General features: G+C 40.6%; 3 protein-coding genes across 3 annotated transcripts; 1 reads left to right on the plus strand and 2 right to left on the minus strand.

The window, feature by feature from the left end:
* Window positions 1-3283: 3283 nt before the first annotated feature.
* Window positions 3284-10010, minus strand: polm (polymerase (DNA directed), mu). The gene is made up of 11 exons (XM_030065345.1): window positions 9493-10010; window positions 8507-8702; window positions 8310-8408; window positions 7698-7868; window positions 7525-7596; window positions 6604-6724; window positions 6382-6514; window positions 5081-5183; window positions 4439-4915; window positions 4249-4332; window positions 3284-3766 (listed from the first exon to the last, which is right to left on the minus strand). Exons 1-11 carry the CDS (start codon window positions 9669-9671, stop codon window positions 3680-3682), a joined length of 1722 nt encoding a protein of 573 aa, XP_029921205.1. The 5' UTR covers window positions 9672-10010; the 3' UTR covers window positions 3284-3679.
* A 2937-nt stretch (window positions 10011-12947) lies between these two features.
* Window positions 12948-22062, plus strand: gnsb (glucosamine (N-acetyl)-6-sulfatase (Sanfilippo disease IIID), b). The gene is made up of 13 exons (XM_030065346.1): window positions 12948-13221; window positions 14926-14985; window positions 15136-15339; window positions 15738-15803; window positions 15968-16066; window positions 17354-17521; window positions 17841-17923; window positions 19868-19986; window positions 20122-20225; window positions 20503-20604; window positions 20844-20954; window positions 21125-21232; window positions 21337-22062. Exons 1-13 carry the CDS (start codon window positions 13042-13044, stop codon window positions 21562-21564), a joined length of 1632 nt encoding a protein of 543 aa, XP_029921206.1. The 5' UTR covers window positions 12948-13041; the 3' UTR covers window positions 21565-22062.
* A 928-nt stretch (window positions 22063-22990) lies between these two features.
* mrps24 (mitochondrial ribosomal protein S24) lies at window positions 22991-25510 on the minus strand. Its single transcript, XM_030065347.1, has 4 exons — window positions 25228-25510; window positions 24128-24205; window positions 23830-23941; window positions 22991-23547 (listed from the first exon to the last, which is right to left on the minus strand). The coding sequence occupies exons 1-4, from the start codon at window positions 25267-25269 to the stop codon at window positions 23264-23266; spliced, it is 516 nt and encodes a 171-aa protein (XP_029921207.1). The 5' UTR covers window positions 25270-25510; the 3' UTR covers window positions 22991-23263.
* Window positions 25511-26921: the final 1411 nt, after the last annotated feature.

Here is a 26921-nt window from a genome sequence, read left to right on the forward strand (position 1 = left end):
AGATATGATTTAAGTCTGGATCTGCTTTGTGCATGTATTTACTATGGCATGGGACCTCTGTTGCGTTTCCCCATTTTTTAATGGCTTGTGTGTTAAGTTTTCATTGTCATTGTCAGTTTATATTTGTGCTTTCTTTCTGTATAGAGAACAAGGAACTTTATGGGCTCTTGCTTGTTCATAACAGAACCTAGCCCGTGTGAGAAGAGTCAGGACAAATTCTGACTTGGGCGACTAATTATGAACAAATTATTTAAAAAAAAAAAAAAAAAAAAGATTATATTGTGCAGGTTTGGTCTATGTATGCATAGAGTGTGCCTGTGTGAGTTTGCCTTATCCATGATGAGGTGTCATTCCTCCCCTTCGGCCCCAGTCCCCAGGCTGCTGTCTGTGGGGTAACAGTCTCCTGCTGGGCCTGTCTTTGATTGGCTCCATTCAGGTCCTGTCATCTCTAATGGGCCTGTTTGCTACTCTGTTATGGACACAAACACACCACGGCCCCCTCGGGCACCGACAAGGACAGCCCCAAGGAGACCAGTGACAGACACATGCCCAAACAAAATCATCCCATATTGTCTATATCAAGGGGTGCCATTGGATTTCTGCAGACAGTCCTAATAAGCCAATCAAACTTCAGAGAAAAATACACCTCAGCTGAAACATTCTTCTTAATAGTTTCTAATTATGAGACGCTTTAACAGAGGTACAAAGAGGCCTGGGGAAAAAAAAGTTTCTTCTGCAACATTTAACTATTTCTGATAATGAATGGATCCCTCTATGTAGATCAAGGTGGTGATGACGCCTAATAATCATTGATCTGCATGGCCGGTAGTCTCCAGTGGTGGCCCGCCCCGTCTGTAACACAGTCAGTTAGGTCTTTTCCCCTGTGCTATTGATCCCTATCAACTCCATCAAAGGCTCCCTGGGCTTTGATGGGGCCAGTGGGACTGGTCCCGGTGGACGAGCAGGCACTGCGACTCCCCTCTTCAAATAGAGAAGGAGGGAAGAGGAGGATGAGGCGAGCCTTAAACATGAAATTTAAATTTCCCCTTAATATGAGCTGGAAACTGCACTTTCACACAATCTGTCCTGACACATCACGCTTGTGGTAGCACACTTATGTTCTCAAGCCTTTATAGCAGGTGAAAATTGTTGCAAATTTCACATTTAAAATACTGTGCCGTTCAACCTCTAGCTTGATGTTTACAGACTGACAGATTTAAAAATGCTTTACTTGTTACTTGCTAAGCCACAACTACCACTGTGTCTTCTAAAGTTCAATTCAATTTAATAAACAATCATATATTATTACAGTACACACATACATAGACATACTGAAGGAAATTATCATGGGGTCCCAACAAGGAGATGTGGAAAGCTCAGAATATGGCAACATTCCTGTATCTACAGCTGCCATTATTCACATTCATACAAATCACATTCACTGTATTGTGACACAGAGTGGCCCAGACTAATAGTCTCCCCGGTGCAGAGGGACGTCACTCTGCTGTCTCCCTCACACTACAGAAACTTTGCTTCACACATACGGTGTCAAAAACAGTGATGTGTCAATGGTGATTTAGGAACATGGTAAAATGAATGTCTCTTTTTCCAATGTCTGTCTTGTATAGATTTACATAAAGTATGCTTACTCATTATATCCTATCCTTATACCCTACCTAGATCAAAGTTGGCCAAAATAAAAAGAAAAAAGCAAAACAGCGATACCTGGAGAAGTGTGTGCACATGTCTAAGACGGTGTGAGAGGAGCTTGAGGTGTGAGCAATGACACAGCCTTTGAAGTTAAACCGGTATTTAGAGGTTAATGAGGCTGTTAGGAAGAGGTGAAGGAAACGCCTGTGAGCTCACACTCTCTCTCTCACACACACACACAGACACGCACACACACACATGCACACACACAGGAAATGTCTCCAAGCACTACAAAAAAAAAAAAAAAAAAAAAAAAATGAGGACTTGTTTGTTACGTTAAACCTATCAGGAAAGTATTTGCAAGAATAATGCGAACAGATATTAAATGTACAAAATAACTCAGATCTCACAAAATATTTAGGCCCCAGGTCTACGCAGCTGTGTGGTTTATATTTCAGAAAGGTACAGAGGAGGTTAACATGTATGTTGTAAAATACAGGTCATTGCTTAACAGGTGTGTATGTGGGGAAAGGAGGACATGCAAACGAAAACCACAACCTCCCTCCTTTCACATAAGCACTCACTTCAGTGTGTGTCCTTGACTGTACCTTCAAGCACACAGACAAGTAAAATTCATTTACTCGTTTAAATATAAATTAAACAGGTTGTGCAATAGTGCTCCTATCATGTTGAGTATTTGGATTTACATTGGGAGAAATCAAGAGAACAGATTGTTATTGTGTTTTTAATAATTAATGTCAGTAGGTAATTAATTTTTCAATAGAGGAGCTGGCCCAACAGAGCACCCCCTGCTCCTTTTTGTGTAAGCCTAACCCTAGATATGGACAATAAGTATTTTATAAATTCTTACTTACTTACAAAACACACTGTAGTTTTGATGGTATGAACTTTACCTTGACTTGTGTAACTGTAGCAGGCGAGTGCGCTGCAGTCAGTGCAGGTTAGTTTCCTCAGTCATTATCTGTGCATTCCCAGGTTCCACCAAACAAGTAAAAACTAAATCTGTAATCATGCCTACCATATAATATTTTGTTATTGAGGTGGATTGGTCTGGGGTGTATTTTCTGCAGCACAGACACTACTGAATGATCATAAAAAATTTTAATCACATATTAATCAATAGTTCTTCACCTTGCAGGTCTGCTTCACTATGCTCTTTCAGCATTGTTATGCATAAATTATTATTTTTTTTCCATTGGACATCCAAGGACAAGATTAAGCACTATAACCAGTCACAATAATGTGTAGAAAACCATATTAATCTCATTGATCAATATGCAGTATTAGTTGTTAAAAAGAGAAGATTTTGTGTATACATCTTTGTGTGTAAGTATGCATCTTTTTTTTAATGAAATATATGTGATAACAAGTTGACAAAACCTTACCAAACCTTACCAAACCTTGTCAGCAGGATATTAACTTTTTAAGTTTCATACAACCGTTTCAAGACCAATTTTAATCAGTCCTAATTAATATATTCCTGAAGTAAGAAGTATCAAATGAGTGCATAAAAAGGGCCTTTTTTCTTTTTGAAAGATAATGAAAACAAACAGTTCTTGGCAGGAGATGACGACTTTTGGACCCCAGTGTGCAGCATATTGTAACAAATAAATGTAAAGGCAAAGGCTTTAATTTATACATCATTTATTGCAAGACATCAGCAGTGCAAGAAGGCCGTACAGTTCATCTGATAAAAACACAATTAACAGGCACTGGTGTAATTACATTCACATGTGAAGAGGTAGCAGATGATGTTGCATTACTTATAATCTTAGCTTTTGACCTTTTAATGACGATACTTTTTTGACATTTGACATTATATTACCTATCCATTAAGTGAAAAACCAGCCTTTTAAAGATTCCCAAACTGGGACTCTTTGTTAAAAGAATTAATGATCACACTCTAGCGTCATAGCTTTCTGGTTTGCTATTCAGCCAAAGCCACCTTCCACAGTCCTAATTACCATCCTCTGTCGTGGATTGCACTTTCTCGGCCCTCTGGATGAGGTCAAGCATTTCTCTCTGTGGGTGGAATGTACTCCAGACCAAGATGAGCGAATATCTCCTCCTCTGAACTCGCCCTCAGATACCGGCTCTGTGTGCGAAAAAGAGAGAATGAAAGAAAGCAGGATTTTCCCCAAAAAAATATTATTCTACTGGTTCACACTGTATTATGGATCTGGAAGTCTTGGTGAATTTTCAAGCACAGGAGACAGGCATCAAGAATTCAAGAATTCCAAATCCCAGGACAAAATACCACTACAACTTCAATATTATGGTTTCTACAGAGATGCCTTGGCATATAAATCATATTCTCCAGACAGAAAACATGTTTGTTTGGTAAAGACCTGAGAAAAAATCATCATCATTGTTTTAATATTTTTTTTCCAGTGAAAATAAAAATTATGATCCAAAAATTAGCATTCCCACTAAAATTGGGAATCATTCTTCAATCATAACCTCTGTCAAAATGACTGCAAAATATATTTTTTTTATATTGTTCAGCCCTAGTCTATAGGCACCTACTTGAAGAAGAAAATGCATATGCAGTATGTGTATTAGCCTGTTTAAGTGTACCTGTTTGTTGTCATACAAAGCATGGCTGCTTAGAGACATGGCCTTCTCATGCCCCGCCCAACGACGTAGCTCTCTCTCAAACAACTGTGGAGAGAGCAGAGATAAAGTAAAGATTGTTCATTCTTAAATCAGCCAGGCAGTTGTTTTAAATGTGCACAACAAAGGCTAGAAGTCGGTTTTAAAAGGCTACCTTGGATCCTGTCCAGCCCAGCAGAGCGAAGGCAAACTGGCTGACAGGGGAGACCACCAGGTCGACTCTCACTGCTCTCCATGGTTTGTGTCCAGAGGTTTGCGCCTGGTCCACATCCAGGCTTTTCTCCTGGCCGAGCACATTTAGGGTGAGGTTGCTCGGGTGAATCTGGCTCAAAGGATGAGGATGTGACTGTGGATTTGGTTCTGTCTTCTGGCATGATCCTGTAAGAGACTCACTGTTCCCTTCACCTTTAGCCTGCGTGGGATCTCCAAGACTACATACTGTTTTAACATGACTTTCTATTGGCGTCGCTGATTGTTTTGTTCCCTGTTTCTGCCCCACACACCGATCCTTGGTCAGTTTGAATATCGAGAGGCACCTCTCAAAGCGGTCCATGTTCGAGGCGGGCCGACCGGGGCCGTCCTTCGACTCGAGGTAGGAGTTTCTTGTAGTTTTCTGATACAACAGGAAACCCTAAGAAGACAGAGCAAAAACACATCTGTGGTCTGCTGTAACAGGCTTTAGACATGAACCAAAAACACTGAGGTTCTTGATATCTATTTCAGCAAAACTAACACCATAAAAATCACTAATTAAGGCTCTTCAACAGCCACTGAACCTCAGACCCGCCTGACTTACCTGTGACTCCAACCAGGAGACAACTTTAGGCATTAGTCCTTCCTCTTTGCCCTCCTCTGGGTGCGTTATCAGGAAATCAACATCATGGCCTGTCAGCTTCCCTCTGTGAAGAATGTGGTGAAGGCAGTGTATTTTGTTTTAAAGGAATATATCACCCACAGTGCATAATATTTATATCAAGTAATCAGTGTGCTGCCTTCAGTCGCTGATGAATAAAGTCTTGCTCAGAAGCCTTCATGATAAACTCAAACTCCAAAAACAATTGCCATTTGTAATGGAAAAAAATGGAAATGGAAAAAACTGATTCTGCAATTTTAACTATTTTACAGTGACAGTGAGATGAATGCACAACTGTGTGTGTTTCACTTGACTAGGAGCTTGCACACACACTTCATGACTGCACATGTGAAGATTTGAGCAAACAAAAATATGTTTGGGTACACACTGAGCATATGACTGGATACCAGAGACTTGATGAGTGTGAGCTTTTTAAACAGAACTTTTGATAGTGTTTTGCTGTTGTAAATCAAAACATTATGGACCCAATTTTTTCTGATGGGTCAGAGATGGCTTGCCTTTTTTAATGAGGTTACCATGAAGGTTTGTGAGCAGTAGGCTGGAGTGACTTTTCCACTAGGCTGGGCTTACAGACCTGGGGAGCTCTGTATATTCTGGCTGTGCACATCCACTGTTGAATGTAGCAGAGAACCAGCCGCTGGAGGCTAGCAGTTTCTAAAGGTTAAAAAAGCTGTCTTTTGGTGGAAACATGGCAACTGCTTTCACTTGACAATTATCACCACAGAACCACAACCTTGACAAAGACGTAAGGACATTCATCAAGACCTAAAACAATAAATGCGGGGAATGATGCCAGCACGACTGTATTTCCTGTAGTGCCTGAGGTGGAAAATCACCCAATCTGGCAACACTGTGTGGGCGTATTTTTCCAGCCTTGATCCAGTTATTTTCAGCGTGCAGTGTCAATCAATCAGAGGCCACTCGGAAAAGCTGAACATATTACACTCATACCACCATATCACAGACAAAGACCGTAGGAAGCACTTTTTCATAAGTCATCGCATGCTTCCATAATAATGCATGATATATGTAACAACTGAGATACATCCACATACAACACAACAATAGCAAAAATGTTTTTTTTTGGCACTGTGGCAGTGTCACTAGATACTAACTATGTATGCACTCATGGCACAATACGACACCTTGGATGAAAGGGTGACCTTAATATTGTTATGTCCCATGATGTGTTACACTGTAATGACACAGGGAAGGAGTGTTACCTCCTGAATCCTCCGGTCAGAGTGATCTCCGCCCCTGGCAGCACAGCATGAACAGCTTTCTCCACAATCTCAGAGATGGCATCAGCCTCTGTCTTACTGACTGGCAGGTTGATGTCGTCATAGAACTGCAAACCTGAAAGATACAAAGTGGCTCGTTCAGAGAGGAACTCGAGCAAGCATGTGTGCACATAGCTACACACAGAAAAGCCCCAAAACACACACCTGCTTGCTGTGCCTGGTTGAGTGTATGTCCTGATTCCTGCAACTGTGACAGGCTGTGTATCCCCTCTCTGAACCATCGATCTGCTGTCTTCGCTCCGACTCCAAAAATACCTGTTAAAACCTGAAAAACACTTAACAGTCAAAGGGTGGCACAACAAGAATTATGAACTGGTGTTTGCAAGTCAATGTACACTGTACATAAGAGTATACAAGCATTTTTCCCTCTGTTTTGTGTTTTTTTTTTTTTTCCAGATAGTAATACAAATATTAACAGCCATACCATCCAAGGGTAAATTTATTATTGTTAAGGTTATTTACTATTATTATTGCTTCATTTATTTTCATATCTATTCTTGTTACTTTTTAGTTTTGTATTCATTGTGGGTCCTTGTTTTGTTTTAAATAAAACAATAATAACATAGAAAAGAAAAAAGGTATCAGAACAAGGGAAGAAAACAAGAGCAGCTTTGTCTAATTATGTTTTTTTTTTGGCAGTTTGTTCAATATGACTCACACAGACTTACTGTTTGCCAGCTTAATGGTTATAGGGTTAATGCAAAGTTAATAAAAAAAACAAACCCTGTGTCAGTTAATGGTGTTTAGAGAGAAATAAGATGCACTAACAACATACAATGTTAATTAAAAAATTGTATGGTTGCACATTTCAGGCAGAAACAAACTGATATCCCCCACACTTGGACAGGTAATGTGCCGAGGAAGAGGATCTCAACCAGTTAGTACTTGCAGACTGAGACTGATCACCAGCATAATTACAAGAACTATAAGATCAGTTTTTCCTATTTCTATTGTTTTCATTCTCCAAGTCATCTTGGCTTTTATTATAACTCGTACTGCAATCGACAAGTAGATGCCAACCAAATATTGCCCAGCAAAAGGTCAGAAGGAACACAGCTGACAGACCTTTAGAGCTTTGAACCGCTCAGATTGCTTGGTAGATTCAGCTTCACTTGACGCTCCATTTTCCAAAATGTCCTGCAGGAATCAAGGCAAAGGTGATTTATTAATTAGCAGTGCGACAAAGAGCAACCAAAAAAGGCCAGACAGGATAGAGTGGAAAGGCAGAGAAGACTGACCTTGATAACCCTCATTGAATGATCCCCAAGACAGGGCAGCCCTCTGAGCTGCTCCATGCTGCTCACTGCTTTAGGAAGGCACTTCAGCACAGCGGCCGCTCGCCTGAACGCAACACCTCGGCCCTCATCCTCGTTGAGCTCGGCACTCTCTGCCAGGATGGACAAGGCCTCCTGAACAGACCGGAATGGAAGAAAGGTGGAGGAAAAACTGTCAACACACTGCAATCTCTCTGCTCTGACACTGAGACCGACTCACATGTCTATTGTTATCTAGTCATTATCAATGCAATGAGTGTAATATAGGAGATCTGGATAGTAGGGCTGCATGATATATTGTTATCATATTTTTATCTCAAAAGGCGTGATGAAAACAGGAATGAGAAATGTATATCAAATTTCCATATCCATTTGGTACGATTATGCTGTTTTTTGAAGAATGCTTAATTTCACTGCTGCTGCATTTAAAATTTGTGAACCCATAGTCATATTGTGTATCTCATCACTATCAAGATATTTAGCAGGAATATTGAAGTATGAAATTTTGTCGATATGGTGCAGTAGTATTGGATAGTTGGGCATAGCTTGCCAGGGGAAGCTGCAGAAAGCACTCACAGTGAGCAGCGTGTTGTGGTTTTTGAGGGTGGTCCTTCTCTTACAAGCATAGCTGGGTGCCGAAAACACTACGACCTCCACTTTGTTACTCTGCTGCTCCTGAAACAAACCGTGCATTTACTTCACTTTGCACCAAATGGTTAATCCCAGGATACACACACAGGCAGAAGGAAATATTTCTCTGAAGTGAAACCTACCTGCAGCCTGTGTCTGTCCAGGATCTCCACAGGACGACCTTCACGCATGCTCTCTGTGTACCAGCTGATGTCCAGAAGGTGGACAGGTGGCCTGCCATGATCTCCCTTCTGTCCTTTTCCTCCCTCTTGCGACTCCAGCCACGCCCTAACCTCGCCTCCACAGTTGTTTTCCGAAATTACATGTGTGACTGATTTGCTGTTGAGACAAAAGCAGGATGGGACGTAACACAACATGCCGCAGGTGCCAGTGGAACATCAGCTTGAACGCAGGGGTTGTCAGTCATTGCACATGGAGGGATACAAAACAGGACTGCACAATATGGACAAAATTTCATACCTTGATATTAATGCCAAACAGTTGGCATAAATTTGACATTCGGCAGACACTTTTATCCAAAGATTTGTATTCACCACAAGCAAAGACTCGTTCATCTGTTCATGTTCACATTTTGGTTTGATTAGTATTTTCACATGAATGTAGTATTGCTTACGTATTATTATTTTTTTTTAATCAGCACAAATGGACATAGAAAATGCAGTAACTTCACAAAACATTGTATTGATCAGAGCAGACCAATCACTGTCTTAGACTGCATTAAAATAAATGTTAAAAAAAAAAAAAACAATTAAAATCATTTTGCTGCAATCTCTGTATCAACACAATGCTTCAACAATATTTAAAGTGTAACAAGAGTGAAAATTGAGCATTCTTTATAAAACAACATAGTAATACCAACTGGATGAAGAAAACAGTTATTTGACAAAATATTGTATTGATCAGAACAGACTAATCACTGTCTTAGACTAACCCCTAGCCCTGCACTTGTTATCGTCTAAATCATTGCCTATTGAGATATTGATATCGTGCATGTTCATATCTACATCACGATATATCGTTCAGCCCTGATACAAGTCCAGACACACACCACTGCAACTGACTTGATTGATTATCGCCTTCAGCCAGAGGGGATAAACTGATCACACACCTGAACACCTCCTCCAGCTGAAAGCCTTTGCTCCGTCCGAGCTGAGAGAGGAAAGCTCTTCGACTGGCCCCCATTTTTCTCTCCAGAAGAAACAAAACAACGTGTGGAAACCGGGTTTTCACACTGCTGTCAGCCCCAGCACCCGAGGAGACGACTTTTCTGCGTTTTAAAGGCACCATAGTCTAAAGTATTGGTTACGTCTGCTAAAATAACACGAATAAAAAAGGAGAATTTGATGAAAAAGTGCCAAATAAAACGCACACACCGGTACTAGTTACCCTGTCCACGCCTGGCTAAAATAATAATAATAATGATAAAACAAACTCAGCTGTTTTCTGAGGATGACAGGCAGACATGACGGCAGCCGTGTCAGTTTCTGCATGAGCTGTCGAGTGTCAAAACATTTTCCTACATGTGAACACCTAAAAGGAGGAGGAGAGGTGAGGAAACCACCTCCAGGGAAACATCAAGCCTCAAGCCGGGCCGGATGCAGCTGTGCGGAGCCGACTCCTGAGGTGCTTTACCAAAATATTTCCGACTGTGAACCGTGACCCGCCACTAGAGTGCCACCTGCATTTCCCTCTCCGCTGCTGACTTTTTTCTTTCCGCTTCCAAAAAACGGCAGGTCTTTAGAAATGTCAACAATTAATATTAATATTGTTCATGAGAATATATTTTGTGACCGGCTGTGTGAAAGCAATGTTTTTTTTCCCCAATTACAACAAGACACATACACGTTAGGGAATGCCCGTCATGTCTCCAAAATAGATACATTAGATAATTTCACATTGTCTTGCATATTAAAACACATTGTAAGAGCTCTGTTTTGCCTTTAGAGCTTTACCAGCAATTATAATCAGACGAACATAAACCCATTATTATCTTTCATTCAGGGCGATTTGTCGTGCATCAGTTCTCTCTGCCCGTCTTTCTCGCTGAATTATGAGCGCAGCCGCTAGATGGAGACAAGAGGATAACATCAATTGCTTGTAAGAGCCTCTTGTTCTGAGAGCTTCTGTGTAATGATAATAACTATCAGGAACAGAATCAGAAATCCTGTATTGGATTGTAGTAGCTCAAATTCTCAAGAGAAGAATATATCATCAGCATGATATGAAATTATAAGAAATAGAAAAAGAAATAAGAAATAAAAATAAATAGATGTGCATTAACAAATTTGTAAAGAAAAAAGTACTCCAGTGAAAAACTCCTTCAAACCTCATGGTTAAGGAGGGGTTCAACTTAAAACCTGACAAGATACTCAGCTTATCTAAAAGAATCAAGCCAGAAAAAAAAAAGAAATAGGGAAAAGTGCAAGGACAGCGAGAGCAAAAGCAACAAGTGGCTGTCCTGGTCGGCGTCTGTGCATTTTGACAATAATAATGACAGTTAATTGATATCTGTGCCCTCCTTCATGGAGGTCAGAGGTCAGGATCGCCACCATCATGGCACTACAACAAGTTGATGAGGACGGCTGAACACTTTTCTATGTTTGTGAAGAAAATGATGGTCATCTATCTGATGCTGTAAGAGACAACTCCTCCCCCCTTCAGTTCAGCAGAGCACCTTCAGTCCTGGTCTGTCTCATTCCATCCAGGAGAAGGCCAGGTATTTTTCTTCAGAGGGATGATGGGTCAGTGTTACATTAAATCACCCCAAAAAAAAAAATAAAAAAATAAAAAAATAAATAAATAAATAAAAAAAATCTCCACAATGTGAATGAATAGAATAAAGGAAGAAAGTTTTTCTGCTTGAGTTTGATTTACAGGAGAGCTTTCATGTGTGCATGGTGGCAGTGAGAGATTATCTTGTTGTCAGGGTGTGCACAAGTTAATTTAAAAGATCAGAGATATTTGTGTGGTACACCTGTGTGACTTAGTAAAATCCTGTTATTCAGCAGACTTATCGGTGAGCAAATGTCTGATAAATGGCTGTTATCTGTAGCCAGCCAAATGCAACTTTTTATATTCAGGAAATTCCCCACAGCTCGGCTGTTAACATCAATCTAGCTGCCAAGTATTCAAGTCTGATTTTCTGACTCAGACTTAGTTACTTCATCTCATGCTGACTGTTGCAGTTCTGTGTATAAATACCTCAAACTAAAATCTTTTTCCTTTTTTTTCATCTCCAGCAGGTTCAGAACATAGTTGTGAAGCTTATGAACTAAACAAGGGATGATCATGTAAACCTCTATAGAAGTCACTTATAGACCTAATTATGCAATCATATGACTGCCCTGTTTGACGAGGTACAGCGTGAGCTATGAACTTTGCTGAGTATTTTGCTTTGCTGAGTCCGTCATGCTTGATTCCAAGTTGCTGAACTGAGTTGACTTGTTTTGTATTGTGAATTGTTTCATTGCAGTAATACTGCACTTCTATAATGACCATTCTGGACTGTATGACTCTCTTACAGTAGACATTAAAGAATATCTTTATTATCCCCAAGGGAGCAATTTGATTTACAGACAGTTGTCATTCCTCATGAGTGAACCAGAAAGCAACACAGACTATTTTTAATTACATTCTTGTTGCCTATACATTACTCTATTTAGCATTTCTATGTATATCTTGACAGAAACAGTGTTTGAACAAGAACATTTAATTATTCAAATTAAAATGAAAAATTGAGCAGCTTGTCCTTACTCTGGAGAGTACAAAACATAATAATAATAATGATTATACAGCAGCTCTCAAAACCTGAAAGAAACTCTAACAAGGAGCTTATTGTCATTGTTGTTGTTATTCCAAAAAGAATGACTATTATTTTTCATACATATGTCAACACATCTTGGGAAAAACTGAAAACCCACACTTGGGACTTGTCAGATTAAGCCCTGATGCTACATAAATTAAAGCAATGGATCTTATTTTATTTTTTTTTTTTTTTCGTGTCTTTTCCCGTCATTATTCATGTGTTGGACTACAGGCCCCACCTGGATAAAGGCTTCCTCCTGCAGTCCCTCATCTGACAGGACAGTAACAGTCTGTCTTCATTTCAGGTGTGGAGACAACAGTGTAGTGAAGTGCATATTTTTCAGACATTTTGTTGACTGTAGCACCTGTAAGCTTTGTAACTTGATAAACAGTGAACACTCTGGTAAGACTGGTTCTGTTGGAGCCACCGCTCTGGAGAATTGTTATACAGCCTGCTCACATACTGTACTGCACAACAGGCCTACTGTACCATATTACATACTATGTTAGTGCAATGTTGTGTTCATATTACTTGTAGTTTCATTTTAATGCAATACGGACTGTGAAAGTTGCGTGTCATGATGTTTGAATTATGCTTACTGGACTGCATAACGCCCTCCTCCTCTTCCTCCACAACCTCCCTCCCACGGCTTGAAAAAAAAAGAAAGCCAAAAAAAAAAAAAAAAAAAAAAAAAAAAAAAAAAAAAAAAGTGATCATATGACCAAGCAGCCTACTTCCTCAAACTTTTGCAGCATACCCCGTGGTGGCTGGCCGGCCCCCCTCTTGCTCTTCACAAGTGCAGGAAACGAAACCTGCCTTCACACGAAGCATCGGCCTGCTTGCTCTGGCCCAATGGCAGCTTTGGGGAGCGGATCCGGACCGACGAGCCGCCGGCGGACACACCTCGCCGCTCTGACCGTCCCGTTCGTCCTGGCGCTGCTCACCTGTAGCGCCAGGTGTGCAGGAAGTGACCAGCCGAGCAACATCATCCTCATCCTCACCGACGACCAGGATGTGCAGCTTGGGGGAATGGTGAGACGACCATGCCATGCCATGACCATGCCTCTTAACTCGAAAGTTACTTAATAGGTCCTCCATAGTGATTGATAGTAACCCTATTGTAGTCTGCTTTATCGTATTTCTCTTACTGCTATAATGTCTTTGTAAAGGCGTATAGTGTGTTTATGTAACTAAGCAGTGACTTACAGTGACGTTTGTGGTGTTTTAGTATCTCTTTAATACTCATATACACTCAGTGGCCACTTTATTAGGTCCACCTGTACAGTCTAATATAATACAATCCAACTGTTCTGCCATAAAGTTTAATGTTATGCTGCCTATAATGCTTAGGTTTTCTTTTTGTCACACTAATAGAGGTGTTAATTCAACTGTTCATTCATTTCTATATTTGGCATTGAGCTCATAGTCAGTGGTGCTGCTGTACTGCACTGCATCTTATTGGGAGGTGTTTCTACTCTTATGTCACCCTCATGTATATAAATAGGGAGGACAAAAAATTAGAAACACCTCTCGGTATGATGTAGTCCAGTACAAGACCTCTGTAATCGACAATCGTAATAATAAGCATAGAATTAAATTGACACACATTATCCACAATGTCAACAAAAAAATAACATGATTAACTTTATTAAAAGGTAGAATTTATGGCAGAGCTGTTGCACTGAACTTCATTAGATTGCACAGGTGGACCTGATAAAGTGGACACAGAGTATGTAGTTTTGCTGTTATGTTGTTTTCATGGTTCCACAATTGACAGCAGTCATAACGAAAGACAAAACTCTTAATATAGCCTCAGTCTTTACCTGACAACCCACTATGGTTGTTTATCATGTCATGTGACTGGAGACAAATGACTTGATATCTGTTGATATAACATGTCAGGGATGATTGAAATTTTATTTTATTGAAAAAGACTTAAATATTGCACTGAACATGTAAATTCAGGTTTTTATTTTTTAAGTGGCATATCAGGGATTGTTTCAGGAGAGATATTTAAAAATATATATCCAATTAAGGTAAAACCAAAGAAGAATTATTGGAACTTGAGTTACTGTTTTAGAAATTTAGAAAGAGACCCCTTAATATTACATAACTGGAACTTTTCAAGCTGCATTTTATAGCACTGTTAGTTCAAAATGTCTTAATCCACACACAAAACCTCTTAATTTTTTTTTCAGGGTCTAGTTAAGAATATGGTAAGGTGTTCGAAGTAAGGGATCCTGTTTCCAAATGAGCATGGTTTCTCTTTCCAAGGGGCCCTGCTCTCTTCTGAGTTTACACACTACCAAACACAGTTTTTATGTGTGGGTTCCTTGCTTTGATGTTTTTTAAATCAATGGGACTTGTTTGACTTGTCGCCATTCCCATACCGTGCTTGTTTCCACATGTAACAAGACCACAGGGGCCCGTAGGAGCAAAGGGCAGCCAGGCAAGGTCAATAGGGGAGAAGTCACTCAAAAACGTTGAGATAGCAACCTGACAGCGCCTGCACTGAGTGTTCAGAGACTTAGTGTTTATTATACAGCAATTCAATGAGCATCACATACTAATGAAGAAGAAGTTATTACTTCAGACGGTCCTCTGAAAGGGAAGCCGGAGCGTCGTTTGCACAGCTTGTAGCTTGGAGGTTGTTAACTTAACAGCTATGCCAGTTTGCATGTTGTGAGTTTTGTGTATCACTTTTCATAATTACACTTCCCTGTCTGCATTTTACAGACCCCGATGAAGAAAACCAAGACCTTGATTGGCGATGCAGGAGCGACATTTTTGAATGCTGTGAGTGCAGAAAGTTAAACTGAATAATCCTTGTTCCTGTCCTCAGTCGTTCCCTCCTTTTTTGTAGTCACCTCTGATCATGTTTTTACCCCCCTTGCTCCTCTCCTTTTCCTCTCTCTGTCCACGCTTTCACTTTCTCCCGCTGTAAAGTTTACAGCCACACCGCTGTGCTGCCCCAGCAGAAGCAGCATTTTAACAGGACGGTACCCCCATAACCACGCGGTGAGGAACAACTCCCTGTCCGGGAATTGCTCCAGCCTGCTTTGGCAGAAAGGCCCGGAGTCGGAGGCCTTCCCTCTGTACCTCAGGAAACAGAAATACCAGACGTTCTTCGCTGGGAAGTATCTGAACCAGGTTTTGAAAAACACACGCTGTGCACACATGCAAGCATGATTTATATCTCAACCCCACCACTTTAACACATACACAAATGTTCTGGCACACATATGACTACTTTTTAGGAAATGACATGTTAGGGACAGGTCACTGATATGATCTGTGTTGATATCTCAGCTCATTCTTCCTCTTTCATAGCTTTGCTGATACAATCGGCTGTATTGAGCTTCTCTGTTTGTGTAGGGTATTGCTTGCAAGCTCTGATTAGCTTCTAATTTACCAAGGCAGGCTGCACAGGATGGTGCAACATACTTACAAACTTGGTATTTAGGAATTTCAGGGGAACTGAGCCATTTTAGTCAATAGGCCCAAATTTTTTTGTGGATGTGACTGGTAACTGTTTTCTCTCCCATCAGTATGGCAGGAAAGAAGCAGGAGATGTTGGCCATGTTCCACCTGGCTGGGACCAGTGGCATGCACTGGTAGGTTGTACACACACACACACACACACACACACACACACACACACACACACGCATACACACACATACACACACATACACACACACATGCACATAGCCACATATACAAAATGCAGTTTGTTGAAGTTAACTCTGTTGTCACACCTTATGCAATATGGCTGCAGGTGGGGAACTCGCAGTACTACAATTACACTCTCTCTGTCAACGGCAAAGAGGAAAAGCACGGAGACAGTTATGAAAAAGACTACCTCACCGACCTCATAGTAAGTTGCGGTCTCTTATCATATCCTATTTTTGATTATGACTGGCAAACACAGCGATGTCGGCCTGCAGAAATATGATGCAGAGGATATATGGAAGGAGTTCTGGCCACCTCAACATTATTCAGGGTGAAAGCACACTGTGCATATCAGCTAATAGAAATATAAAGTATGCAATATTTTAAGTGTTTTACCTCCTTTCTCTGAATTGCCCAATACTTTTAAAGCAGTGTAAAAAAGTTAATCATCAACAAACAGTAGCAACACAAGCAGTGTCAGAAACTAGAAGTGTAATGTATATAATTTATTTTCTAGGTTTTAACACAGATATCGTCATAAAAAGTCTGCGTGAGTAATGGTATTTTAGTGAAGTTTGTTTTGTTTTGTTTTTTTTCTTCCAGTTGCATTCTTTTTTTGGTGTCATGTTGCTGCTGCATGTCATCATCATCATCAGCTGACAGTTGCGTGCTGCTGCTTCACCAGCTGTCTGCAGCAGGATAAAAAAAAAAAAAAAAAAATACTGCCACACTCAGTGCCCTGTTCAGAGTTCATGACAGCTGAACTTTCCTTTACCATCAGCAGATTTGAGGTTTTAATGTGGGACAGTTATGTTATTACTTGTCTCAGAAACAAATGCTATGAGACAGTGGTTTTCAAAGTGGAGTCCGGGGACCTCCAGCGGGTCTGCAGCAAAATGAGGAATAGTTTAATTTCACTGTAATTTGAATACTTATGAAAGGCGTCTGAATTCGGCATTTAAACAAGAGAAATCTGCTCCAGCATCACTAACCTGACCTTTAAATATATCCCTGTAATAATCATGAATATATTTTTATCAGTTTTAAAAATATTTTGTTAATTCTCTGGTATTTGTTTTGCACATTTTCTGCTCTTGTCATGTTTTTTCTTCCAATTTACTTATGTTACGGCAATTTTTTTGCTTTTTTTTCCCACTGACATTTGATTGAACAACAGTCAATTAACTGTCAAAATCGCTTGTAGAGGTGAGGGACTTACATTACCAATCACAGGCAACATTTACCTGCATCTGGCTATTTTTAATTAAGTTCTAAGGTGAAAATAGTTCACAAATATGCAGCAAAAAGTGTGTTTTCTTGCAAACTCACCTTTTAATATTGTCACATCACATGCCATTGGTTATTTTCCTCATGTCTGATCCTGGCTCTGGCTTTACTTACCTTCCCCATCTTCAACATCCAGCATTTATCAGCTGTAAAAATTGAATTTGCAGTAATTCACCATTCAGTCCTCGCTTTTCTCTCATTCCAGTTGAACAGGTCACTTAGTTTCCTGGATGCCAAGAACGGCAAGCATCCATTTTTCCTGATGCTGTCTCCTCCAGCGCCTCACTCTCCGTGGACAGCTGCACCCCAGTACCAGAAGGAGTTCAGCGATGTTAAAGCCCCTCGCGATGGAAGCTTCAACAAACCAGGAAAGGTAAAGCCAAGCGGAAATTCACATGTACCCACATGCAGAATAACTGTGTGGAATGGGCATTTTTATTTGGGTTTTTCAATGACCACACCAGTGATTTTACATGTTAAGCCTAGTACTTACAAAATTTATAAACTTCATCTGTCTGCTAATCTTTTCCCAAAGCCAGCAGTCATATTTTAGAACTCTGATATAATATTTCCTACCTTTTATCCAGCCACTGGTTTCCATTCATTCAATGTCAAATATTCTGAAGTCAGTGAATCGTTTTAAGCAGCCTCTTGAATGAATCTCCATCTGTCTGTGCATGTGTGTGTTTCAGGACAAACACTGGCTCCTCCGCCAGCCTGTCAACCCCATGTCAAACAGTTCACTCAACTTCCTAGATGATGCCTACAGGAAAAGGTGCCAGCTGCTAATTATTACTCTGTACTAATTTTTCCAAGCAAATGGTTATTTAAATCGCTTTCGGGTGTCGTTCAAGTGACACTCCAGTGTCCCTGGGCTTATCATTTAATTTGCAATAATGTATTTAATTTTCTAGCTTTATATGCCCTGATTATGTGCAGGTAAATGCCAAAATGAAGCGAGGACTTGAGTACAGCAGGGATTACAACAAGCAGATAATGTCCCATCATTGTAATGTGCAAAAATGCAGGGCAGACACAGTTGTATTTAGAAAGGAGAGGTGGCTTTGAATGAGGCGTGGTTGTTACAGTAAGTTGGTCAGCAGCGCCAGTGTTGAAGACCGCTCCACTTATCACATTTCATGAGAAACAGTAAGGAGCTGTTGAGTAACTCTGAGGTGAAGACAGTACCAGGCAACTGTGGAAAAAGGAGTATCGTTTCAGCCGTAAAGTCTGTGTATCAGTTTGAAATCATCTCTGAGCCAGCTGACTGGAATTCTTGAGACGGTCACAGCGAGGTCAAGTGGCGGTGCATAAGCCCTTTATCACACCAAAAAATGCACTTTGAGAGTGAGGTCATATATCGAGATGAGCCGATCCTTCTCCCTTTCCTCAACATGTGAGGCGCACACCAAAAAGAAATCACCAGGCCTCAGTGCTTGTGTCCCTCGTGGTGTGAATTTGTTACAGAACCCTTTAGGGGGAAGTCTAAGTTAGAACGAAATGTCTTTGTGGAGATCATGCTCATCCTGTGTTGAAATATTTCTGCCTTTACATGACCATGCCAGTGTCATATGGTCACTGTCTGATGAGCATGAAAATGATGTAAACCATGAAGCACGAACAACCTTGCCACCAAAACAACTGACTGTAGTTTGTGGAGTGGCACCTCACACTTCTCCACCAGCATCAACAAAACACCAGGTGATGTAACCGTGTAAGAAAAATGTCACATCCTTCCAGTAAATGTCCCGACGCTTGAAGATTTAATGGCAAGGCGGTGTTCTGTCAGTCATGTTGATCTTCTTGTGGTTAATGGTGCTTCATTGCCCCATTCAGATGCTTTTGTTTTTGCCCCGCTGCAAGCCGGGGGCCTATACGGCACCATGTTGGAGCGCCATGTCTCCATGAATTTTGATTACTACATTCATGTTGCCTATAAGATGCAATTTCTCCATTGTGGTGAAGCTCTGACCTTCCCTCTAGCGCCACCAGCAGGACAAACTGTCATTACTGCAGTGGAAATATCTCAAAACCTACTTGGTGGATTCGTGGAGCATTCATGTTGGCTAGAGGATGAACATGCCTATTTGGATGACCATGTGACCTTCCCTCTAGTGCCACCATCAAGGTTAAATAGTTTACACTATGCACTAATATCTCTGCAAAAGCTAATGGGGATCTTAATAAACTCAAATTCAAACTCAAAATGTTTTTTTCTTCGCCAGTAAATTTGGTGACAACATTAAGGCAGCCCAGAGGATGAATTGGATTGACTTTATGACATTCCCTCTAGCACCACCAGCTAGTGAAAATTTTGGTGTTGACCACTGATGTACCAAAGCTAACTAAGCATTGCCATGACATTTGGTTACAACATTTACGTTGGGTAGATGATGACATGTGTCTAGAGTATGAAACCTGGCAATTTGGGTGATTCCATGACCTTCCCTTTAGCGCCACCAGCAGGCCCAGCAGGGCATCTGTGTCGGAAATAACACACTTGTCTTTCCCTTTATTTCAGGACCTGTATCTTTTTTGTTGCTCTTCATGCTTTTCTATCTGTAGGTCCTCAATATAAATAGCCTTTAGAACTCCTGATACAAAGCTGTTTTGATTTTTAAGCCAACAAAACAGGCAAGAATAATACCAAGCTTTGAGGTTTTAATTAATTAATTCATTAAGCAATTCATGAAAGCTGGCATTATCCTCTCCTCTGCAGATGGCAAACTCTCATCTCTGTGGATGATATGGTGGACACGCTGGTTAAGAAACTTGATAATATGAAGGAACTGGATAACACGTACATCTTCTACACCTCCGACAACGGCTACCACACAGGTTTGACTGTGTTCTGTGTGTCTGATAACACACCAGCCCAGCGGTCATAACCATCACAGCCAAAGCCAATCATATTTTGTCCTAGATGATTTTACGCCCTGCACTTGAAATCATCAGCTTCTTTCACTGTTGCAGGTCAGTTCTCTTTGCCTATTGATAAGAGACAACTGTATGAATTTGACATCAGGATCCCCCTCATGGTTCGCGGTCCTGGAATTAAACCAAAACAAGCATTGCAGGTCAGAATCAACCTCACACTGCAAATACACACAGTTGTGCTGCTCCACATTGTTTTTGTCTTCCTATCATTCTCAGGGCTGCTTCATAAATAAGTTAGATAATCATTATATTTCATGTCCACAAATGATTACTTGAATCTCTTTGATAAATATGTATAGTAAGCAGTACTCATTTTTGCTGATATGTTGCTGACCTGTTTTCCTGCATATGCATATTATTATTTCATTATCATAATGTCATTAATTTACTTTTTTATTTGGTGTGTTGCTCCTTTAGGCTCCAGTTTTGAATATTGACTTGGCTCCCACCATATTGGACATATCTGGCTTCAACCTGTCTCTCGTGAACATGGACGGGCAATCTTTCCTCTCTCAGATGGTCAGTTGCAACCTAAAATGTAAAAAAAAAAAAAAAGCTCTTTGGTGGCAGGTGATGTCACCACTTGCTGTTTTCTGTGGGCAACAACACCTGCCACCAAAGACTAGGCACCCTCCTTTTCACTATGAGAGGTCAGGCTTCATAAGATTTGAGTTTGTGTTTTATTAATTCTTTAACTGTTTTCATAAGTCTTATTTTTCTCTGTCCTTATAAAGTTTTGATATACTTCTTACTTTTAGGCCCCCTCATTGCGCAACGGCACTGCACGGCCCTTTTTCCTCGTTGAGTACACAGGAGAGGGACACCCCTTGCAAGATCCTGCCTGCCCCAAACTTGGCCCTGGCTTATCTGTGAGTTGCTGTCCCAAGTAATTCTTCACACTTGCCTCATATTTTAGCATATATGTAAAAAACTCTCTGTGACCCTTATGACCTTTATGGCTGTACCATAAATTGACTCTGCAGTTGAAGTCAGTGTGCCATGCAACTCAACACTGTATTTCTTTGCCATCGCACTTCAGCAATGTTTCCCAGACTGTGTGTGCGAGGATGCCTACAATAACACCTACGCCTGCGTCAGGACCTTTGTCGAACACAACCTCCAATACTGCGAGTTTGCAGACAGTGAGGTGAGTCAAGGGTGTTAAAAAGCGGTGAAGTGTGTTGTAGCTGTACTGCTGTTGTTCCTAACGAAGCACTTTGTGGCTGACTCTGTTCCCTGTCGTTTCTCCAGTCATTTGTCGAGGTGTATAACCTGACCTCAGATCCCCACCAGCTGGAGAACATTCTGAAAAAGGTGGATCCAACCCTCCTGCAGACTATGAATCAGCGGCTGATAAAGCTACAGTCTTGTGTGGGCAGCAGCTGCCATGACATCACGAGCCAAACAACTCGCAGCAGAGCAGACAAGGCAGCAGGCATGAGGCCAAAACTTTGGCTGGAGGACACCGCCAACCACTGACATCGCACTCCTAGTGGGACATGGGGTTGCTTCATCTGACCATCTGGTCAGAGGTAACTTTTACCACAAACAGTAAAATTTTATGAGCATGACAGGGATTTTTTTTTTCCTGAGCTGCACCCATACGTTCTTATCGTGACAGGAGGCTTTTTCTTTTTCTTTTTTTTTATTAAGATACTATTTTTTGAGAAACTCCTGGCATCATAGGTGGATTAGACATTGTCCACCTGCTCTCTCTCGCCAATCTGTGTCTTGTAGAGCTAATATGTATGAGCAGAAATGTTGCACTGTAGATTTCCTTTAGTGATTAACTTTACAAAGTACACCGTTTACAATACAGTCTGAATATTTTAAGAGTGAGAGGTCCAATACACGGTAGAGGGAGAGACACCGACTGTGCCAAATTAGCTGCTTGCAGCATGGAATAATGAAGTTAGTAGTTATATTAAGACATTTGCTTATACGTTTATTTTTGCAATACAGAATCAGGTGGTTTTTGTTTGTTTTTTAAAATACCTTATGATTTTTAAGTAGCTGAATCCCCTCAAAAGTGAGTTGGAGTGACGCCCTCAATTTTATTTGGCACAGAGACCCAGTTACTTGCCAGTATTTATGGGTTGTTTGTGTTTGTGTGTGTGTTGTTTTTTTGTTTGTTTTTTAAAGAGGTTTGTGACCAAAGGTTTGCTGGTAGAGTACATTGTAACTGTTATTGATTCAAGACCTCTTTAGGGTCTTCTTCAGTGTCTAAGAAATTCATCTTCACAGCACTTTTACTGAGAATGAGGTAGAGAATGAGTAAAGATGGAGCAAGTCTTCATCTTGAATGGAGCCCAATTTTTCCTGTCATTACTCTTTTATATGCCACTAAGTTGGGCACGGCAGATGATTTTTTTTTTTTTACATGAGTATTCATGATTACACTTACAGTTGAAGGGAGAAATGTCCTGTGGTTTTGATTAGATGTGATTACATTTTAATTGTGTAAAAAAAATTCAAGGGAAATTGACTTCATTTGATATGAACGAATGCTTTAATCTGTCTTCTATTTTTGCACTGACAGGGCTCATGTGCCTTAAATGTGAATGTTTGCACTGTGAAAATCAATAAAGAACCATTTGAAATTTGTCATGATTTCACTTGTTAGACACAGATGTGCAACAAAACACGACAGTGACAAGGCGATCAGATTTACAACATGAGGTGGTGTTTGCTGAGTCCTGGGAGACAACTGGTTGGTTTGTTGGACAAATATAGACTGGAAAAAATATAAGGCACGGTCTAGATTGAGTGTTTTTATCATTACATTGTGTCGGACCAAACCAGTGATTTTGGATGTATGGCCCATTCATAAACCACAGAACTGGTTGTTGAGCTAGTTTTGACCAAAGGAATCAGTGATTGATCAAAGCAAGAATATTGCAAATTATTCCATTAAACTTCTCCTTTTTAATTATAACTTAACAGCCAGGACAGTTTGATAACTTGATCAGATATGCAGCAAAAACTGGTTTAAATTATATACTTCTGCAGAACAGAAAAATCCAAAAGGACCAGGAATGACAATTCAGTGACAACCTTTGAACGTTGTGCACAGGAGCACAATCCACTTGCCTATCATGGTGGTGTACACTCGAGAGAATAATAAGTACAACAGTCATGCAGGAGCCGTGTACAGACTACAGCACACCACACAGTTCCATTAGAGGTACTTGTACACTACCTTATCCTGCAGGGTCTGAATCTCCAGTTTGACAGGACATTTGTACAAATGAGATAGTAACGACTCTGAATAGCCTATCAAGAAGTAAAACTTATGTGGTGGTAGTTTCTGTAGCATTAATGCACACACTGTGAGCACGTTGCCGCGCCTCTTAATCACAATTTCATTGGCAAGACAGCTATGGAAGGTCCCAAACACAAATCGTCTTATGAAGACATCCTCCACCGTCCGCTCGGCTGCCCCTCCTTCTCCTTGTAGATTACCTAGCAGGGAAGGGAAAAGTCAGAAAATCAAGGCACTGAGGCATTGAATATGAAAATCAGTTTGCCCTATGCATGATCAAGCAAGCGCTGCAGTTGTTTCTATCTAATCTGGATGAAAGTATGCTCAGTGACTGTAATGTTATGTAAATGTATGTATCTTTGTTTCCTGTCCTTATTTCTTTTTTGATATGTGCTGTTGCAACTTAAGCCACTGTTGCACGAACAATCTCAGCCTCAGCTAACAAACTGTACATCATCATCATCACGATTAAAGATGCTCACTTGTATGCTGGGACAACCATCCTTTGCGGTGACCGATGTGATGAGGGTGAAGAGCTTGCTCATAGGTTATAGGTCTGTCTCCTTTCCCCACACGGATACGAGCTGCTCGATTCTGATTGAAAACAAAAAATAATAAGGCAAGAACAAGCAAGGTGTCACTTTGTAATTTCTCAAGACAGATGTCCTACTGTATGGAATAATGACAGCTAAGACTAACACAATATAGCAGCCTGCCTCAGGGGTTCACAGCCCACAGGCTGAATCCTGTCCTGTGGATATACTGATGTTTGAGTGTTACCTTGCAGCACACCGCAGTGACATGGAGGGCTCGGCTTCCAGAGCTGCTGCATAATGTGCCAGACTGGGCAATGGCTCTCTGCAGAGAAAACAACATTAGACAAAACTCCATGAGGGCAAAGAAACAGTTTCCCCCCTCTAGCATTAATTGCCACGATTATACACTCAATTCTGCCTTTTAAGAAAGTTTAAAATGTTAAAGTCTTTGTTGACATTGCGGAAAATGTGTAAAAGGAATTATATGTTTATTATCGATAAGTTTGCAGAGGTCTTGCAGTAGACTACATTATGCTGAGAGGGGTTTCTAATTTTTTGTCCTCCCTATTTATAATACATGAAGGGGGACAGAATAGTGGAAACACATGTCAATAAAATGCAGCCCAGTACAACAGCAGCACTAACTATGAGCTCAATGCCAAACATAGAACTGAATGAACATCGCTCTTACTGTGACAAAAAAAAAAAAAAAAAAAAAAAAAAAAAAGCGTTACAGGCATCAGAAAAGTAAATTTTATGGCAGATCATTTATATTGGATTGTATCAGACCGTCCTATTGTCTTCGGGGTTCATTTCAGTGTTTAACAATACAATACAAGATTAATGAGGGTGGGGGCGTTATGTTTTACTTAAAGGCCTATTTAGATAACGTTAGTCAACAAGACACATGCAGTACTTGACTCATAAACTTAACAATTTAACAATTTAGGTTTGACTTACTGGGGTCAAGCTGATACAAAATTTGAGGGTAGCAGGAGGATTAAATGTGGTGTTTTCCTTGCGATAACATTCATGGCGCTGATTTAATGTGAATAGTTCGGTGTAGCGGGTGCTCTTTGTTGTGACAATGACAAAAAAAAAAAAAAAGAATTTACTATAGTCTCAGCCACACATGCAACCACAGTTAAATCAGCGTTATCTCTAGCTGCTAGCTGTCATAGCCGCAGAAGCTAACGCTGGGTTATACTTATCGTTTCTACGTACGGACGCCGTGGAAATCAATAAACTCCGGGCATAAACGTGTCGGGTACACACCTTAGTTATGTGTCGACGCGTTGTTAGCAAGGTTTCACACACATGTACACTGTTAAATGACTTTCTTACCAGTAACACCAAGCTCCGTGTGCTGTTGAAGGACGCCGCCATGTTTCCTTACCAAGACCGCAAGACACAGAGGAGAGGCGATGTAGCGATTTTTTTTCTTATTATTTGTCTCTCTTACAATTCTGTTATACTTTAATTTTCAGTTTGCTAGAATTGCAACAAGTGCATACCATATCAAAATGGCAATAAAGTGTCGTTTTGTTAATGTTTTTTTTCTTTATTTTTTGAACTGGAACTGTTTATCCAGTAGCCACTCGCACCAGCCGGACCACTGTTGACCTGCACCAACCGGAAGGAGTTATAAAACAGCTTATCCAATGAGTGCCACTGTTTATTAGTTTATCACTGTAAATAAACACGACTCCGAGTGATCCTAAGGTTTAAAGTTGTTTGTTGTACCACAAGACACATTTTTTTTTTCGCCTGACTGGTGTGGCGAAGAAGATGGTGCTGGGGGTGAAGTTTGACAGCGTGTTAAATTAAGTTTGTATGTCAGTAGATCTCTGTAAATGTACCAGAGACAACCCAAAGGGAAGTCAGAATAATATTGCACATAGTGTCTGTGTAAATAATCTATAATATCCAATCAAAAAAAGAGTCATAGTTAATGTGACTAATTGGTTCGCGCGTGGGACAGCAAGGAGCTGCCACTACTTGTCTGGACAGCCTCCATTTATTTGGCAGTATTCACTGAAATTGTGAGCATTGTTGCTGATTGGTTCCCATGTTTGAGTTTGTAATGTCCCTCGGCTGCCAAGCAAATGACTCAGCTTGGTGTGCCTTCAGCTACAATCAGGATTGTGATTCATTACATTGAAGTTGGTGATATCCAACCGGCATCAGATGACATGGGCACAGTCCCCTCCTTTTGCATAATAAGATGCAATATCAGAGGAGCCATTCAAGACTCCATATATGTATTAATAAATGAAGAATCTGGTATTAAGAAATGTAAATGCACTTTTTACTCACACAGCATGACTTTATTATATCCCTGACACTATCGTTTATTCTGATCTTTTCATATTTACTGTGCACAATCGTATGACCCCAAGAGGAAGAGCCCTGCTGATTCTGGTGAGCCCATGACCTTTCCTCCCGCACCAGCAGGGCTAACTTTCAGTTTGTGGATGCAACATGAAATCCAGTCTGAGGTTGTAGGAAGAGATCATAGACCAGAGAACAAAGGCAGCACAGGTTAGAGGCTGTTCCTCGGGTGCTGTGGAGCCCGCTTCTTCCTCTACAACCTCAGAAGCCACCACCAGCTCTCTGCCTGACAGCAGCCGTCCGGTCCAGTTGAGTCAAGGGTGCCAGACGACTCCAGCCGGTCCCAAAACCTGATACCAAATCCCATCAGTATCATTGAGTCATTAGGCATGCAGTGTGCTTGTACCAAAATCTAATAATGCTGGTGACTGGCTGGCTAATGTTATGCATCACTGAGGCATATGCAGGAAAAACACTATGTTACACCCAGAGATGCTATAAAATTGATTTTCTAATGCAATTTCCTAACATTTACATTGAAAAAGCATAATTCATGACCCGGTAAGGAAGTCAAGGTGTTGGCGCCAGTTCTCTTAGCAAACATTTCTGAATGATACCTGTTCCATAATATCCAGTCAAAAAAGCACATCCCAGCAAAGAAGTTGTCCATAGCTTTATGAAGGAATTATGCATCTGCCATGCACAAA

This window comes from Myripristis murdjan, chromosome 12 (genome assembly GCF_902150065.1).
Source record: "Myripristis murdjan chromosome 12, fMyrMur1.1, whole genome shotgun sequence".
Lineage (NCBI taxonomy): Eukaryota > Metazoa > Chordata > Actinopteri > Holocentriformes > Holocentridae > Myripristis > Myripristis murdjan.

Excerpts from the sequence above, each read along its gene's own strand:
- gnsb (XM_030065346.1), top strand. The coding sequence starts at position 13,042 with ATGGCAGCTTTGGGGAGCGGATCCGGACCGACGAGCCGCCGGCGGACA. Across the intron at positions 17,522-17,840 it reads GCTTCAACAAACCAGGAAAG|GACAAACACTGGCTCCTCCG; the intron begins GTAAAGCCAAGC and ends TGTGTGTTTCAG. Across the intron at positions 20,605-20,843 it reads AATCTTTCCTCTCTCAGATG|GCCCCCTCATTGCGCAACGG; the intron begins GTCAGTTGCAAC and ends TCTTACTTTTAG.
- polm (XM_030065345.1), bottom strand. The coding sequence starts at position 9,671 with ATGGTGCCTTTAAAACGCAGAAAAGTCGTCTCCTCGGGTGCTGGGGCT. Across the intron at positions 6,725-7,524 it reads AGCGGTTCAAAGCTCTAAAG|GTTTTAACAGGTATTTTTGG; the intron begins GTCTGTCAGCTG and ends AGTGTTTTTCAG. Across the intron at positions 6,515-6,603 it reads CAACCAGGCACAGCAAGCAG|GTTTGCAGTTCTATGACGAC; the intron begins GTGTGTGTTTTG and ends TGTATCTTTCAG.
- mrps24 (XM_030065347.1), bottom strand. The coding sequence starts at position 25,269 with ATGGCGGCGTCCTTCAACAGCACACGGAGCTTGGTGTTACTG. Across the intron at positions 23,942-24,127 it reads TCACTGCGGTGTGCTGCAAG|AATCGAGCAGCTCGTATCCG; the intron begins GTAACACTCAAA and ends GTTTTCAATCAG. Across the intron at positions 23,548-23,829 it reads ATGGTTGTCCCAGCATACAA|GTAATCTACAAGGAGAAGGA; the intron begins GTGAGCATCTTT and ends CTTCCCTGCTAG.